The sequence below is a fragment of the Bos indicus x Bos taurus genome, chromosome X (genome assembly GCF_003369695.1).
Source record: "Bos indicus x Bos taurus breed Angus x Brahman F1 hybrid chromosome X, Bos_hybrid_MaternalHap_v2.0, whole genome shotgun sequence".
NCBI lineage: Eukaryota > Metazoa > Chordata > Mammalia > Artiodactyla > Bovidae > Bos > Bos indicus x Bos taurus.
In genome coordinates, this window is record NC_040105.1 from 13,069,670 (window position 1) to 13,086,657 (window position 16,988).

The window sequence follows — 16,988 nt, forward strand, 5'->3', positions numbered from 1 at the left end:
CGACTCGATGGACATGAGTTTGAGTGAGTTCCAGGAATTGGTGATGGACAGGGAAGCCTGGCGTGTTGCAGTCCATGTGGCTGCAGAGTCAGACGCAACTGAACTGAACTGATGACTGATTTGCCATGGTGTAAGGCAGAGACCACTGTACCATTGTAAAGCAATATCCTCTAAACAAAACTGAAAATTCAATGACATTTGACAGAAAAGTAAATGACATTTTGGGGAGTGAAGTAAATGTCCTTTGCCTTTTAAAAACAGATATGTGGCAAGTAATTGAAACTGTTATATTTTGGGAGGTAAAAAAAAAAACCACTGCATACTGGGGCATATTTCAAGCATGCAATAAAGAAGTCCTGAGTCAAGAGTTTAAAAACAAAAGAGTAAACTAAAAAGGCTTCTGCTAATTCAAATTTCAAAAATAGATGTCATAAACCTCATCTTCTAGAGATTAGTGTTTTAACCTCAGCATAGACCCTCATTCAATTCCCACTTACTCTGACATTGTATACAATGTTAATGGTTAGGCTTTATGGTCATCAGATCCACGAGATGCAAAGCTAGAAGATAGGAAAGCACCACTCTACAGCAATACAAGGAAATAGATAGCTTAACATCAATTCTGGACTTCCCTGGTGGCTCAGACGGTTAAGCGTCTGTCTACAATGCGGGAGACCCTGGAAATTAAAAACAAACCAAAAAAAAAAAAAAAAAAGACTATGAAAAACAGATGTAGAAGCTTAAAAACTAGTCTAGGACCACTTACTGTAGGAGCCAGCAGGCCCTAAAGACATCATCATACTTTATAGCTCAGGATAGTAATCAATATTTTTACATGCTGATGACCCAAGGTTATGAATCAGTTACACTGTGCATAGTATTATGCAGTAGCCCAGGAGTCCACAAGAAAGGGGAAGGTTTCTTACTCAACTTAAATGTTTTCTTATTCAATGTCATGTTTAAGTGACTAAAAAATTCAACTTAAAAAAAAGCATGCAGTTATCCAAAAAGATTTATTCACTAAGGGCTTTGGAGGGGTGAAATTTCAGTGTGAATCAAATGACACATTCAAGAAAAGTATCTTATAAATAGTTCTGATCACTGGTGTTACATCATTTATACTTTAATCTGAAGGAGGATATCACTAAAAACTGTTTTGAGGTGTTTGTTTTTAGAGGAGCTAAGCACTTGACTTCTGGTTCAGGAAACAGGGGGAAAAGGATCAGGGGTCATAAAAGAAAAGGAAAGAAAAGGCCAACCTCCTTGTGTCACGGGTTTATGACTCCTCAGAATGTACGTTTCTTAATTCAGAAGATTCGTCTTTTGTGAGTGACAAATGTGTCCTACAGTTTACACAGTTTGGAATAATAATAAACTGCTGAAAATTCAAGTTTTGTCCCTTTTGACACTACTCAAATCAAATGATGACTTTCATTTATAAGTCAGACAGTAGGATAAAAGGACACTAGTGTTTGGCCTGAAATGAAAAATGATCCAACTGCTGGGTGTTGAGTTGCTTGGGTATTGGGCTTTCCATTTCAGAAAGCGGCAGGCTGGTCCAAGCTCCTCTGAATGACTTTTTCACAAAATTAACCTATGCATGGACCCTTGTCCTCTAACCTAAGCCAGATGTTTTGGGTCTTTTTCTTTTTCCTTAAGTGCATCCTTTTTCTTCCCTTCCCTAGCCTTCTTTGGTGAAAGCTGATGATCTTTCTGAATTTTCACTAGAGTGCTCCTGTGGCTGCAAGTCCCAATTGCTGCTATCTTGAAAAGTTCTCGTCTATGGCAAGGTGACCTTGGGTACAATATCAAATGAGAAGACTGGTCAAAGCAAGGACAAGGAAAGACCTATTGAAGGTCATGAGTCCCTGTGTGGATCTAAGTCAGTGCCCTATTGGGGTCTGATGAAAAGACTCATACAAAGGTAACAGAAGTCTACCTACTGCCTTATGGATAGCTGCCCCAACCTACACTCATCATTTTGGGGGTCCAGAACAGGTCTTTCACTTTGGCACACCTTCTCAGAGTTTAGTTTTGAGTCAGGACCTTCTGGGTTTATGTAACAATTCACTTGTACAAAATGCTCTGTTATTCCATAAAAATTGCCAAGATATGTCTTGAGTTCCACTGATACCGACAAGAATGATCGAAGCCCAGACGAAGCCCTAAGATTCATCTAAGATGGTGATAACTTGTACACTGTGAATATGCATTCAGAGTTTGTTTGCTTGATCAGAAATATTCAATACAAAGCTTGAGATGGCTCTTAGACTCTGAGAATGAATCTAAAGGCATGCTTTTGCTCAGGAACATTTATTATAGTGAAATATTACCTGAAAAACATCACCAGAAAGTGAGATTTAACAGGACTTAATCACATGAAATTATTCTTACTCAATTTCATTGTTAATCATTCTTAGGTCAAGTGAAAGTGAAAACAATGAACTGTTACCAGTTTTTGAAGATTTATGGTTTATTTTACTATGAATTTTTGTACATCAGCAAAAAGTTATCTCTAACTTTAAATGGTACTCTTTAACTGGCACCATTCATGGGGAATATATTAAATTAATACAGACTAACATTTAATTAAAATAAAAATTGAAAGACAAATTTGTTAAAGAGTACCATTACTCTCAAGTATGGTTTTAGTGGCAGTCAAAGAGGAATTGATTGTCTACCTTGACAAACTACAAGTAAGTCTGTTAACCCATGAGGCCTAAGACTTTCTCAATAAGACACTAGTACAAACACGGGTTTAAAGGTGAGGCCAAGCCTTCACATCAAATCCATGTGCTCCTGATCAGGGAGCCATCTTGGCAACCAGGATACTAACTGTGGTACCTTGCTGCCAAAGCAGCACAGGGAGCCTGAAAGCTCAGAACATAGGCTGTTCCAGGGTGGCCATTCCAGTCCAGGCTTAAATGTCCAGAGTAGCCTGGGATTGAGCTCCATCTCTAAGAACAACATAAAAGATAAGGCCATTTTGAAGTCAGTGCTGGGGTTTGGGCTTCTTCTCAGAAGTCAAAGAGTCTGGCTTAACAACTCCTCAGTATGCACCAAGCCCCCTGCAGTTGCTTCCCCTCCTGGAAGACTTCAGAGTACAGTCACAAAAGATAATCCACACTGAGTGAAAAAGACAGAGCTCCCTGTGGCCTAAAATGTGCTGGTCCAAGATGTGGTCTACATCAACCCTTCCCTGCCCTCCTCACCTAAGGACTGGCCATTCCGGAGAAACCCACCCAGACTCCTGGGCCACCAGGGAGATGGGCATGAGGGCAAAGACACAGATTGAGAGGCAGAGGAAGAGCAGGAAGAGCAAAACAGAGGAAATCCAGGGATTACCTATCAGCTCCTCATTCCTGCCCACAACTCCGTGCCCGGGGGAACAGGGGAGAACCATGAAGGCACAGGTCATTCTTTCATCCTCAGGCTACGCCTAGTCCTGAGTGAAGACACCTCTAGCCTGGAGCCCAACTGAATGAGTCCTTTGAGGCCTTTTTCTAGCTGTAGAAAACTACGTGTCCTAAACCTGAGGGCCTAAGGTATGAATCCTCATTAAGTAACATGTATGTGGCATGACCATCTGTCACACCAAGTGTTTAGATCAGTGAACTTTCCAGCTATCATCACTGGACACCCACTGTGTACTAGATTAGGGATAAGCAAAGCTGTCCTTGTAAAGAGCCAGAGAGTAAAGATCTAAGGCTTTGTGGGCCACCCAGTCTCTGTCACAACCACTTACCTGTGGTACGACAACATCCACAGACAAATGGAAATGAATGGGTGTGACTGGGATTCAATGAAACTTTAGGAAAAGTTTACATCCGGTCTACTGGGAATAAATTACTGATCCCCATGCTGTATGTGGCCTAGACTCTCGACCTGCATAATCACACATAGTCTGACAGCCCCATGCAGCTGGCATCATTATTTCAAAACTGCAGACAAAAAAACCGAACAAAGCCCAGGGGGTTTGAGAACTGTGTCCATAGTCACATGGCTAACGAGTGGCAAAGTCAAGATTCACACCATCACAGGCTCTTCCTGTGGTGTCTTAGGGGTACTGTCTACTCTTCCTGGATATAAGTGATACACGCTCATGTAAAGGCTAATTTTTGGAACTAAGAGCTCTTCCTAATGTCCTGATGGCTCAAGCTACACTTTAGATCAGATCAGATCAGTCGCTCAGTTATTCTGACTCTTTGCGATCCCATGAATCACAGCACGCCAGGCCTCCCTGTCCATCACTAACTCCCGGAGTTCACTCAAACTTACATCCATCGAGTCAGTGATGCCATCCAGCCATCTCATCCTCTGTCGTCCCCTTCTCTTCCTGCCCCTAATCGCTCCCAGCATCAGGGTCTTTTCCAATGAATCAACTCTTCGCGTGAGGTGGCCAAAGAACTGGAGTTTCAGCTTTAGCATCATTCCTTCCAAAGAAATCCCAGGGCTGATCTCCTTCAGAATGGACTGGTTGGATCTCCTTGCAGTCCAAGGGACTCTCAAGAGTCTTCTCCAACACCACAGTTCAAAAGCATCAATTCTTTGGCGCTCAGCCTTCTTCACAGTCCAACTCTCACATCCATACATGACCACAGGAAAAACCATAGCCTTGACTAGACGAACCTTTGTTGGCAAAGTAAGGTCTCTGCTTTTGAATATGCTATCTAGGTTGGTCATAACTTTCCTTCCAAGGAATAAGCGTCTTTTAATTTCATGGCTGTAGTCACCATCTGTAGTGATTTTGGAACCCAGAAAAATAAAGTCTGACACTGTTTCCACAGTTTCCCCATCTATTTCCCATGAAGTGGTGGGACCGGATGCCATGATCTTCGTTTTCTGAATGTTGAGCTTTAAGCCAACTTTGTCACTCTCCACTTTCACTTTCATCAAGAGGCTTTTGAGTTCCTCTTCACTTTCTGCCATAAGGGTGGTGTCATCTGCATATCTGAGGTTATTGATATTTCTCCCGGCAATCTTGATTCCAGCTTGTGTTTCTTCCAGTCCAGCGTTTCTCATGATGTACTCTGCATATAAGTTAAATAAACAGGGTGACAATATACAGCCTTGACGAACTCCTTTTCCTATTTGGAACCAGTCTGTTGTTCCATGTCCAGTTCTAACTGTTGCTTCCTGCCCTGCATACAAATTTCTCAAGAGGCAGATCAGGTGGTCTGGTATTCCCATCTCTCAGAATTTTCCACAGTTTATTGTGATCCACACAGTCAAAGGCTTTGGCATAGTCAATAAAGCAGAAATAGATGCTTTTCTGGAACTCTCTTGCTTTTTCTATGATCCAGTGGATGTTGGCAATTTGATCTCTGGTTCTTCTGCCTTTTCTAAAACCAGCTTGAACATCAAGAAGTTCACGGTTCACATATTGCTGAAGCCTGGCTTGGAGAATTTTGAGCATTACTTTACAAGCGTGTGAGATGGGTGCAATTGTGCGGTAGTTTGAGCATTCTTTGGTATTGCCTTTCTTTGGGATTGGAATGAAAACTGACCTTTTCCAGTCCTGTGGCCACTGCTGAGTTTTCCAAAATTGCTGGCATATTGAGTGCAGCACTTTCACAGCATCATCTTTCAGGATTTGGAATAGCTCAACTGGAATTCACTTACATACAGTCAAAATCACAGAAGGGCATGTAACAGAACCATGCCCCTGGGTCACGGAACTGATGGCTTCAGCCGACTCTTTTCCATCCCACTGCCTCCCTATTTCTGGCTCCCCTCACATCTTCATTCTGGTGTTCTGCTTCAGCTTCCAAATCCTGATCACCTGCAGTGTGCCCTGTGCTACATCACAGGGAGGCCTGCGGTTGTCAAGTTAAACCAGGTAATGTTACTGACTAACCTGGTGTCAGGAGGGTCTCTGGCTTATATATAGCTTCCATGCCTCTTTCGTGCATTGGGTGGAAACATACGAAATCGCCATTTTTGTAGGTCAGACGTGGCAGTTTCATACAGTTTAACCTAATAACAGTGAGCACAGACCCCGAGATACGCATTTCCTCTAGAGCTCCTAAGCCTCTGCTTCCTTTACTTCACTGCTCCTGGAAGTGCCACAGAGAGTTAAAAGAGCAATAGGGGAGCAGTCAGCAAAGGCAGCCTTCCTCACACCCACTGAATTCTACCATGCCAGGGTCAGAGGGCTGGCAGTCAGTCAGATGGCCTCTCTGCCAGTCACCTGCGTACTGACACAGTTTAATCCCTACTTTTCAAAATTCAACTTTGCAGGAGCTTTGGCACAACTGTCTCCTCAATTTTCCTTATTAGAATGGCACAAAGCAGCCATATGGGCCTCATAGGCTAACAAGATGACTTGTGAGTGACTTGTCCAAAGGAATAAAAGAAGGAACACGAAGAAATCTATCAATGAAGATTAAAAAGCTCCTTGAAAATATCAGAAACTTTCCTTACAAAGCAAGGATTCAACACAAAAGGACTACGAGATAGAGCATATATTCTTCTCAGTTCGACATGGGGCCGAATTTCAAAGGGTTCCATGGGACTATGTATGGAGATGTACATTTATACCCCTAGAGTGCTGATCCATTTTCACTTATGCTAAAGATAAAAACAATCAAGTGTATAAAGAAAGAAAAAGTAAGAGACAAGGAGACCTGTTGCCTCAGATTTAAATTTCTAGGGGTAAACAATTAAGACTTTTGATGATTCCTAAAGATGAGGAATTGGTATAGATAATACCTTAAAATACACCACTAGAAATAACTGAAGTTAATGAAACTGGTTGATAAACTTGTGGCACAGTTTCTTTCCCTGAGGAAGAGAAAAAATTATTCAGGTACACAGGAGATTTGGGCATTTTTTTGGAAACTGGAAACTAGTAGAAAGTACAAGTTAAAAAAGATTAAAGCAATTTAAGTGTCCATCAACAGATTAATGGATAAAGACACTGAGGTACATATATACAATGTAATATTACTCAGCCATAAAAAATGGAAGTTTGCTATTTGTATCAACATGGATGGACTTAGACAGCATTATGTTAATTGAAGTAAGTCAGAGAAAGAGAGATACTATATGATAATACTTAATGTAGAATCTAAAAAATACAATAAACTAGTGAATATAACAAAAAAAGCAGACTCACAGATACAGAAAACGACTAGTGGTCACCAGGGACAGGGGAGGGGTAATATAGGGATGACGGATTAGGAAATACAAACCATTGGGTGTATTCTTGAGATAGGCTCAAGAATGTATTGTACAATATGGGGAATATAGCCAAAATTTTGTAATAACTGTTAATGGAAAGTAACCTTTAAAATTATACTAAAATTTTTTAAAACAAAAAAATCTTTTGAAAAAAGAAATATTTTTACTTTTACCTTGTTCTCCACGTGGACACTGTCACCTTCTCCCAGCACGGCTGTGTGATGAGGTTCTATTTTTTGCTGTGCATCATCAGGTCCTACAAAAAAGATGACCCACTTAATTTAGTCCTCACGATGGTACATTTCTCATATGATTACAAATTTGGTTAACTACATGGCATCACAATATTAATTTCAAGTTCAGAAATAACAGACTTAGGAATCTCCTTAGATCTCTTGGTTGATGGTATTTGCAATTATTAAAGTCCAAAACTGGCTTGTTTCCCAGTGCAGAAAAGGAGATGAATCCTATATTGTGTCTCTACTTACACTTTTAATGTTACACCTAATAGCTTAATTAATAAGCAAAGTCCTTGGCATCATATGCTAATGAGAGTGTTTCCTTGGGTCAATTATAAACCTAAGATTTTTTTCTTTTTCAAATTATGAAAATATAATAACACATTTACAAATACAGAACAAAGCTATGTGTGTGTGTGTGTGTGTGTTAGTTGCTTAGTCATGTCTGACTCTTTGCAATCCAATCCCATAAACTGTAGTCCACCAGGCTTCTTTGTCCATGGAATTTTCCAGGCAAGAATGCTGAAGTAGGTTACCATTTCCTCTTCAGGAGATTTTCCCGACCCAGGGATTGAACCTTCGTCTTCTGGGTCTCCCTCACTGGCAGGTGGATTCCTTACCCCTGAGGCACCTGGGAAGCCCAGCAAGTTCAGGTTGGGTATATTTCCATCCCTTCTATACTGAGGCTCACAGATGAAATAATACAAAATGCAGTTGTGTGTTAACGGCAACAAGAAAGGAAAAAACAAAGTTCAATGAGAGAATAGGGACTGTAGAATTCTGCAGGATCAAACAGACCAACAGAAGGCAAAACAAGGATGAAGGGCCTTCTAGAGAAGAGGATAGACTGTGAGGGGCTGGGAATATGCAGGGCATGCCTGGGGGAATGGGGAAGCTTCTATCATTTCTGGAACATTCTTTTGGGAGGAATGATGGCAATGAAGACTGGCTTCAGCTCAAGGAAATACACTCTGAGGAAAGGATGTGTGTGTGAAATGGTTAGGTCTGTGTTTTGGAGAAATAACTGAAAGCAGAGCACAGAATAAATTGGAGGAGGCAAGACTGAAGTCAGAATGAGCTGTTAGGAGTTTATTCTAACAGTCTGACTGGAAATGAATTCCAGTCTGAGCGTGGAGAGTGAACAGAGAAAGACGGGTGGGTTTGAGAAGAAGGGTTGAGAAAGACATGTGCATGGACAACAGAGCGAAGATTTCAAGCATGAAGTCTGGGGGACCCACCTACATGACATTCTGGGCTAGAAATAAAGCATTCACCTGACATGGTAGAGCTATAGCTGAATAATCAAGGTGGAAGTGCTTATTTAAGTGAAAACAAGAGCTTGAGGAATTACCATATAAACAGAAACATTATTTGTGAATTTTGTGAATACTGGCTGGAGTTCAACGACAGCCATATTTTCTAGAGAAGTCCTCCCTTTTACCTCCACTTTGGAGATAACCTATATGAAGCAGAAAGGTTCATTGTGATGCTTGCAAATGTGAAAGAGGATTCTAAGAGAGGCCTTCTTAACCCAGAGTCAATGTATTCCCAAGGGGTCCCTGGATAGAATTCAAAGCAGTCACGGGCTTGCATGGAAACAAACGACATCTTTACTTTCACAAACACCTACCTGAAATGTGGCCTTTCTTTCTGTCATAAATGTAGCCCCCCCTCAAAAAAAAATCATAGCCGTACTAGCTGAACCAATGACTTTGTCTCCAGTAGAAATTATAGATATTTTCTTACCTCACTAGCATTGCAGAGATCTCAAAATCAATTTATGTTAATCACTACTTAACCTAATTTAAATCTGCTTCTGGATGTTATTACAAATGTCATCAGAGAAGCATACATGGAACTATATCATAGACTTGTTCTTTGAACCATTTAATGACTTCATTGATTAAAAAAAAAAAAATGTTGTTCAGAGGTGGGGCTTTGGCAAATCTCAAAAGGATTCATGGAACAAAAAAGTTTAAGAATCTCTGTCTCACTCCGCCTGCCAATGCAGGGGACACAGGTTCGATCCCTGGTCCAGGAAGGTCCCACATGTTGTGAGGCAACTAACTCCAAGCACCACAACCACTGAAGCCCACACTCTAGAGTCCCTGAGTTGCAACTGCTGAAGCCCCTGCATCTAGAGCCCACGCTCCACAACAGGCGAAGTCACTGCAATGAGAAGCCTGAGCATCTCAATGAAGAATAGCTCCAGCTCGCCACAACTAGAGAAGGCCAACCCGCAGCAATGAAGACTCAGCGCAGCCAAAAACTGAAAAGAAAAGAACTTCTGTCTCAGAGGCAGTAGCATGCTAGTTAATGTTTACCAACTGGCTTTCAAGGACAAGGGGAAGAACCAACCTGATGTGTAGTGTGTGCCAATTTCCATGGTGTAAATGTTCCTACTGTGACCAGTTTCAAGCTACCAATCTGAGGTCATAAGATGTATACAACCAAATCCTGTGAGCTGCCAAGAGCCAGCCCCAGCACATCACTAAAGGGTTCTTCTCCACCAAAGATTTAGGTTAACAGTTGTCATAGCAGTGAATAATAAACTCAATTGATTTTCCACTCATGCAAGGATGTGGCAATAAAAGAGACATCTCAGAGTCTAAAAATAATCTCATTTAGAGTGGGGTAATATTTTTCACTGTGATAATGGAGCAGCATTTTATTAAGTGTGCTATACTGAGATTCTCTGTGAGCAATGAACCATGTTGTTATCTTCAACAAATTCATATGTAACACCCATTACCCATATGGTCTACCCCTAGCCCCTAATTTTATCATGTAGGATGTTTTATGATAAAGAGACCAAAACAGTTTATAAAGCCCCTTTCGCTATGTTTTGATGGAATGAGCTGGCAAGAGACAGCTTTCCAAAAAATGCTGAACTGGGATTTCTCTGCACCTCCTATCAGGGTAGCTTGCTTGACTGCAGTTCATTGGTCTGTAACAAAATCTTAATTTAGAAACAGAGAGTTTATATTTCCCTAAGAGCATTCATTCTAATTTTATACCAAATGCAATTCTTCCATTCTACTTGATGATCTAGGAGAGGAATCACAGTGTTGATTTTGAAGAGGTTATTTGAAATGCTCCACTGTAAGGCAGACCTTTTTTATAGACACTACAAGGTTGGGTTTTTCAGATTAATCATTCTAAATGTACCTTAGCTTCTGTATTATTTTATGAAATGTTTAAAACAGGATCACAGAAAGCAAAGACTGATTGTATCTTCATGTCATTTCTATGCTGTTTTATCCACCTGGTTATCTCCTGAACCTAAAATAAGTCTCAAAGAAAATACATTCTATTGGTTCCGACTACTTTCAATTATAAATCAGGCCAAATCAGATAATAAATAGTTTCCATTGCGAAGCTTCGCCAAGAATGTTAAATCTAATAGTGCAGTTAAGGAAAATTTAATGGAAAACAATTGAATTGCAAATATTTTTGTTTGCCTAAATAGTCATGAAAGGGCAAAATACTTTCAAACATACTTTAGAGTCAGTGTGTGGTTAACTGCTGTGAAACTTCTCCCCATACGCCAGATTTCCTTTTTCTTCTTCTCTTTACAAAAACTGCTATCCCATTTACTCTCTGATCCATACATTCTGGTACTTCTATCACAGATTTTGATATCATCAATTTTATATGCCAATACTTCAAACTGTAAATGTGAATCCATCTGCCAATTTTTAGAAACTGGGTTGGATTGAAGCATACCCATAATGCACCACTGAAATCCTGCTAGATTATCAGCTTCCCCCAATCTTTTACTGTCATCTCTACCATACTAACTCAAGGGGTTTTCTTTAACAATTCACTTTTACAAAGCATTTGACTTTAGTTGCTCTAGAAATATGAACTCTTTTCACACTTATTTTGTTAATTTAAATATTATTCAATTAAATCACATAACAGCACTCACTGGTGCAACTGGCATAAAATGATTTGAAAACACTGCCTTTAGGTGTCTCAGAATCACACCTGCCTTCTAGTGTGTTTTCCCCACCTTTATTGAGATTCATGGGCTGTGTGGAACTTTTTCATACCCCCAGAACCAAAAGTAAAGGGCAGAGCACATAGTGAGCATGAATTACTGCTTATTTAAATAACTGGGAAACATTTTACTACCCATAACATAAACCAACATAAACCAGTTAGCTGTCATCTCAATAACCACAAACAAATATTTTTAGATTTCTAAATATATTTTCTAAGCCTCAACAGTATACCTGATACTCCTTCTTCTAGAGGACTGGCATCCAAGCTGATAAACTGTCCCAAGCTTCAGGCATACAGGATATAAACTCCTCTACCTTGTTGATCTCTGCGTTAATGTGTAATGTCATTTTCATTTCAGCTGCAGGGAAGAGGCTCAGTACTGGTATCCTAGGGATCTGCGGGTTTTCTGATCATGTTGTTTTAATTGTTTTTTAAATCATATACCGCAAAAAAAAAATAAATAAATCATATACCACAGATTTCAGCTGAGGGCTGACCAAAATACCTGTTGCCTCAATAACAGACTGCTATCAAAGGTCTCTCTCCTGCACCATTTTTAAAGCTACTATTCAACAGTCAGCCTGGAAGGCTTGAAAAAAGCACAACGTATCAAAAATAAGATCCTGGAAAATCATAAAACATTTCAAATATACTCTTAAATAAGGAAGTGCTAATTCTATTTGTCTTATTTTAGGTCTGCTAATTCCATCACTTCTTCAGGGTTTTGTGTGAAAGTCGCTCAGTCATATCTGACTCTTTGTTACAGTCCATGGAATTCTCCAGGTCAAAATACTGGAGTGAGTAGCCTTTCCCTTCTCCAGGGGATCTTCTCAACCCAGGGATCGAACCCAGGTCTCCGGCATTGCAGGCAGATTCTTTACCAGCTGAGCCACAAGGGAAGCCCAAGAATGCTGGAGTGGGTAGCCTATCCCTTCTCCAGTGGATCTTCCTGACCCAGGAATTGAACTGGGGTCTCCTGCATTGCAGGCGGATTCTTTACCAGCTGAGCCACAAGGGAAGCCCAAGAATGCTGGAGTGGGTAGCCTATCCCTTCTCCAGTGGATCTTCCTGACCCAGGAATTGAACTGGGGTCTCCTGCATTGCAGGCGGATTCTTTACCAACTGAGCTATCAGGGAAGCCTCAGGGTGTTATTAGCAGGGCAATTATATGGCTTCACCCAGAGGAGGAAATGGCAACCCACTCCAGTGTTCTTGCCTGGAGAATCCCAGGGACGAGGGAGCCTGGTGGGCTGCCATCTATGGGGTCACACAGAGTCAGACACGACTGAAGTGACTTAGCAGCAGCAGCAGCATATGGCTTCACCATACTCACCATGAACTTCACTTTTTAAATTTGTTTGAAAAATTATTGATTTTTGGCCGCTCTGAATCTTCGTTGCTGCACACGGGCTTTCTTTAGTGGCAGCCAGCAGGGGCTACCCTGTAGTTGCGGTATGTGGGCTTCTCCCTGTGGTGGCTTCTTGTCGCAGAGCACAGGCTCTAGGCTCAAGGGCTTCAGTATTGTAGCACATAGGCTCCGTGGCTGTGGCTCTTGGGCTCTAGAGTATCACCTCAGTAGTTGTGGCATGTGGAACCTTCCCAGATCAGGGATAGAACCAGAATCTAACTTAGACAACTAGTTAATGTCCAGCATTTTCTAACCTTCAAACTCCATCTGTTCTTACTCAAACTAAATCTACTGATGTCCATCTTTTAAGTACTTCCTGTATCATCAATTAATACTTTTAATAGTCCTCTTAAATCTCCATCTATGGAATTCCCCAGAGTACTTTCTCCAGCCAAACTGCAGTCTATATATTCCAGCCCCATACGTTAAGTACATATTTATAACATCTACTTCAATAGAATGGAGGTACCTGATATCTTGAAAAAGATAATTACTTACTTATCAGTTCCTGCCATCTGTGGTTGGCTGGTGCCATCCTGGTTTTATGATCAAGATAAAATTGAGGCAATAAAGTCAGAGAGCAGTTTCGGGATTCTCTCTAGATTTTATAGGTCAGTACACATTATTTCTGCTTTGTTGTTTCTTTTTCTCTAGTGGTTTGTTCTTCCCTTTTGTTTTTCTCAATACCATCTCCATTCAGGGGAGGAGAGGATGAAGGGAAGGATAAAATTTAAATGAGGTCATCTGGCCAGTTCCTCATTGGCTGAAGCAGATTCCCAGGAGGGCAGTTTCACCAGCTACATTCTCTCCATGGTCCCCATTACCCTGGACAGATGCAAGTTTGCTCCAGCACTACAGACTGTGACCCCATTTCCTGCCAGATGTTTTACACTTGCGGCTCATGGTCATGAGAGGTGACAGGGCCAATGGGTAGAGATGACTCAGGAAAATCCTGCCTCACATCGAGAAAAACAAGTGGGTGTGTAAATCTTTCTTATCCCTCAAACCACTGAACTGTTTTCACTTGTTAAACTCTTGGACTAAAGGTTGGTCAGGAAACAAGGTTGTACCTACTGGCTGAAACAGGTTTTGAAGATTATCTGTTCATCTTTCTCCCCTTCAACCTCTACAGTGCCATTTAAACCGAGTGGATTCAGAGCCTCTCCAAGATGTGCCACTTTGGTATGTGGATTGTTTTCAGCTGAAGACAATCAAGGCCCAAAAGATTCCTACCTAAAGGAATTCACATAAGGAGCCTGGGACAAAGAACTATCACCAGAGATAACTTTTTATCTGAATGACCTGTGCGCATGGCATGGCAAACATCTCATGACCCCACATCTGCTCTTCTTATCATCCTGTGAATCACCCTCTTCGCCTTTGAAGCCCCAGGTCCCTGTTTCATTCTTTAGCTCAGGATGGCATCTGCCCAACTTATCTTACGGGACTCCTGTACGTATGTAATTAAGCTTGTTTTTCTACTGTTAATCTGTCTTACGTAGATTTGACTCATAGCCCAGCCAAAAAGAGAACCTAGAACGGTAGAGGAAAAACTTTTCCTTGCCCGTAAAACCAGAACCAAATATGAGCTTTTGTAGAGCCCACAAGCTAAGAAAGGTTTTTACGTTTTTTAATGGTTGGGAAAAATCCCAAGAGGAGTAGTTCATGACACATGAAAAATGTATAAAATTCTGATTTCACTGGCCATGGATCAAGTTTCATTGGAACAACCACCCCAATCGTTTATGTACCACCTGTGACTACTTCTGTGCTACAAAGGCAGGAATGAGTCACCGCAACAGAAACTGTCCGGCCCGCAATGACGAAAATACTTGCTACCTGGTCCTTTGGAGAAAATCTGCTGCCCCTGTCCTTTCACAGTCTACACATTTCTGGTATCCAAACCAGCTCTGAATCCATGTGTTTTCTTTATTACTTTCCATTTGTGCATATTATTTTATTTCTCTTGAAATGCTAAGTCAGGGGTGCTACCTCCATTAAAAAAATGGCTATTACTCTCCATTTGTACAAAGTATACACTATGTGAAAACCAAGATTTTCGAAAGATCATAAAAAACAAATGATGCTTCATCCCTTCCAGATGATTAATACAGTTTAATGTGTATGCCAATGGACTTGTGATACTACTACTAAATCATTTTCACACTTTCTCAAATGCCAAAAGAAATGAATTTTGCTTCTGAACCATAATTGAAATGCTAATTGGTAATAGAGGAACTAAGCCCATTTCTATGGTATAAAATCAAAACACACAAACTCTGGGTTACCATTATTTTTCAGAAGATTAAATTCAGGCAATGATAACTCCCATTTTGGAGAATATAAAGAATAGTTTAAATGGCTCTGGGTGTGGCCTTCAAGCCCTGAGCAGAGCGTACCAGGAAGTCAGCTGTCTGGGGCTTAGAGTATGTTGTCCAAGGAGGTAGTCATGTCAGGACAGCAAGTTCATTGTCAAGGAGGCTGCACTGCAGGTTGGGGTGGAGAGCCCGCAACCAAAGAGGGTCTCAGAAATGGGATTCCTGGCTTGCATCTTGGAGTGGTCAAGTGGTCTGCTCTATTCCCACCACCCCCATCCACACGCAGAGTGGGAGAAAGGAGGCTAGTTCTCTTTCTGTAGCTTTTCCCAGGATCACAGCCTGAGGTGCATATTTGAGTCCAAGGAGTTTATCTGGGAGGCAGTCCCAGGAAACATCAGTCTAGGCAGTGGGAAAGTTAGACAGGAAAGGGAAGGCAGACGAGGAAGGATGTGTTTACCAAGGGCACATTCAGATGGATAGCTTGAATATAATCTCTTCAGGAAATTCAAGGAAAAGGCCTCACTTTGAGACTTCTCAGAAACACCTGGAACAGCAAATTCACCTTCTTCTACCTCCCAGGATCTTCCCGACCCAGGGATTGAACCCACATCCCTCATGTCTCCGGCGTTGGCAGGTGGGTTCTTTACCGCTAGTGCCACCCGGGAAGCCCCTTTATCAGTATGGGGGTTGTCAACAACTTAGCAAGGTGTTAGCCCACATAATCATGGCTGGACCTGACATGTGCACACAGGCTACAGCAAAATGGCTCCTGTCGTGACTGGTGCTGTTATTCTTCTCCCTCACTGAACATGCCAGAAGCTGAGAGGTGCCCTGCCCTGGGGATACCAGTATGTACTACAGTGTAGAGAGGGCTAGTGCCGGACAGGAGGAAGCAAAGGATTCAATTACACGAAAGGTTTCATCTTATCCTTCCTTCCTGGCAGTAGTTTAAATTGTATTGCAACTGAACCCAAAGCAGCAGACTCATCACTTACCAATATACACATTTCCAGATATGGTATAAATGAAGCTTGTCCACCCTGAAAAGGGACCAGCGACATTAAAAGGTTAGTGTCCATAATGCCAAAAGGAACAAAGGGATAACAGTATCGAATATTTAACAATATCTCTATATGAAATATAAACACAAAAGCTTATATAACAGATATAAATGATAAGTTTGGAGATCAAATCTTTTAGATACATATACTTTTTTACATTTAAGTTCTATAACAGCTTAGAACACACACACTCCCACATGTATTCTTGCACACACAAATTCATGCACATGTGCACATACACATACCACACAGAGCTAAACCTAAATGACCTGATACCAAATGTTTACGAACCGCCCAAGCAGACAGTATGCTACTTCCTGACTGTACATCTATATGCCAACAGCTGTACTAATAAACCAGCTGTTCCTCCCAGGTAGAACATCATGCTAATAACTACAACTCACCAGTTGGGCTTATCTTCAGTTCCTTGGACCTCCAAGCAGTTTTAAGTGTAAAAAGAACGCTAGAAATGGGCTTCTCTTTACTTAGTTGCATTTTAGTTTCCAGTGAACACTCTCTTGTGTGTCCTAAAACAGAGCATCAGTTCCAGGGATGCAGAGAGGCATAATCTTTGGGGTATGAATGGGCTTCAGATGGCTCGTGCCATCCTTAGAATTGTTCACAGAATTTTTCAAGCAGATAAGCTTTTCTGTGAAGAGGATACATAGCATTGGCCAGATTCCCACTGTGACCCATGGGCCAAGAACTCAGAAACACAGATGACTCACTATCTGCCCTCTCGGCACTGGCATTGGATTTCCACAGATATTTA

General features: G+C 41.2%; 1 protein-coding gene across 4 annotated transcripts in view; it reads right to left on the minus strand.

Moving 5' to 3' along the window:
- Nucleotides 1-16,988, minus strand: part of PIR (pirin) — a 98,268-nt gene that overhangs the window by 9,151 nt on the left and 72,129 nt on the right. For 2 of the 4 annotated variants that reach the window (XM_027534066.1, XM_027534065.1), the window contains 3 exons: nucleotides 16,621-16,743; nucleotides 16,151-16,195; nucleotides 7,356-7,438 (listed from right to left, as the gene is read on the minus strand). In XM_027534066.1, coding sequence (XP_027389867.1) covers nucleotides 7,356-7,438; nucleotides 16,151-16,195; nucleotides 16,621-16,743 — 251 coding nt within the window. The remainder of the gene's footprint in view (nucleotides 1-7,355; nucleotides 7,439-16,150; nucleotides 16,196-16,620; nucleotides 16,744-16,988) is intronic. The other 2 variants (XM_027534067.1, XM_027534068.1) reach the window with 2 other exon arrangements.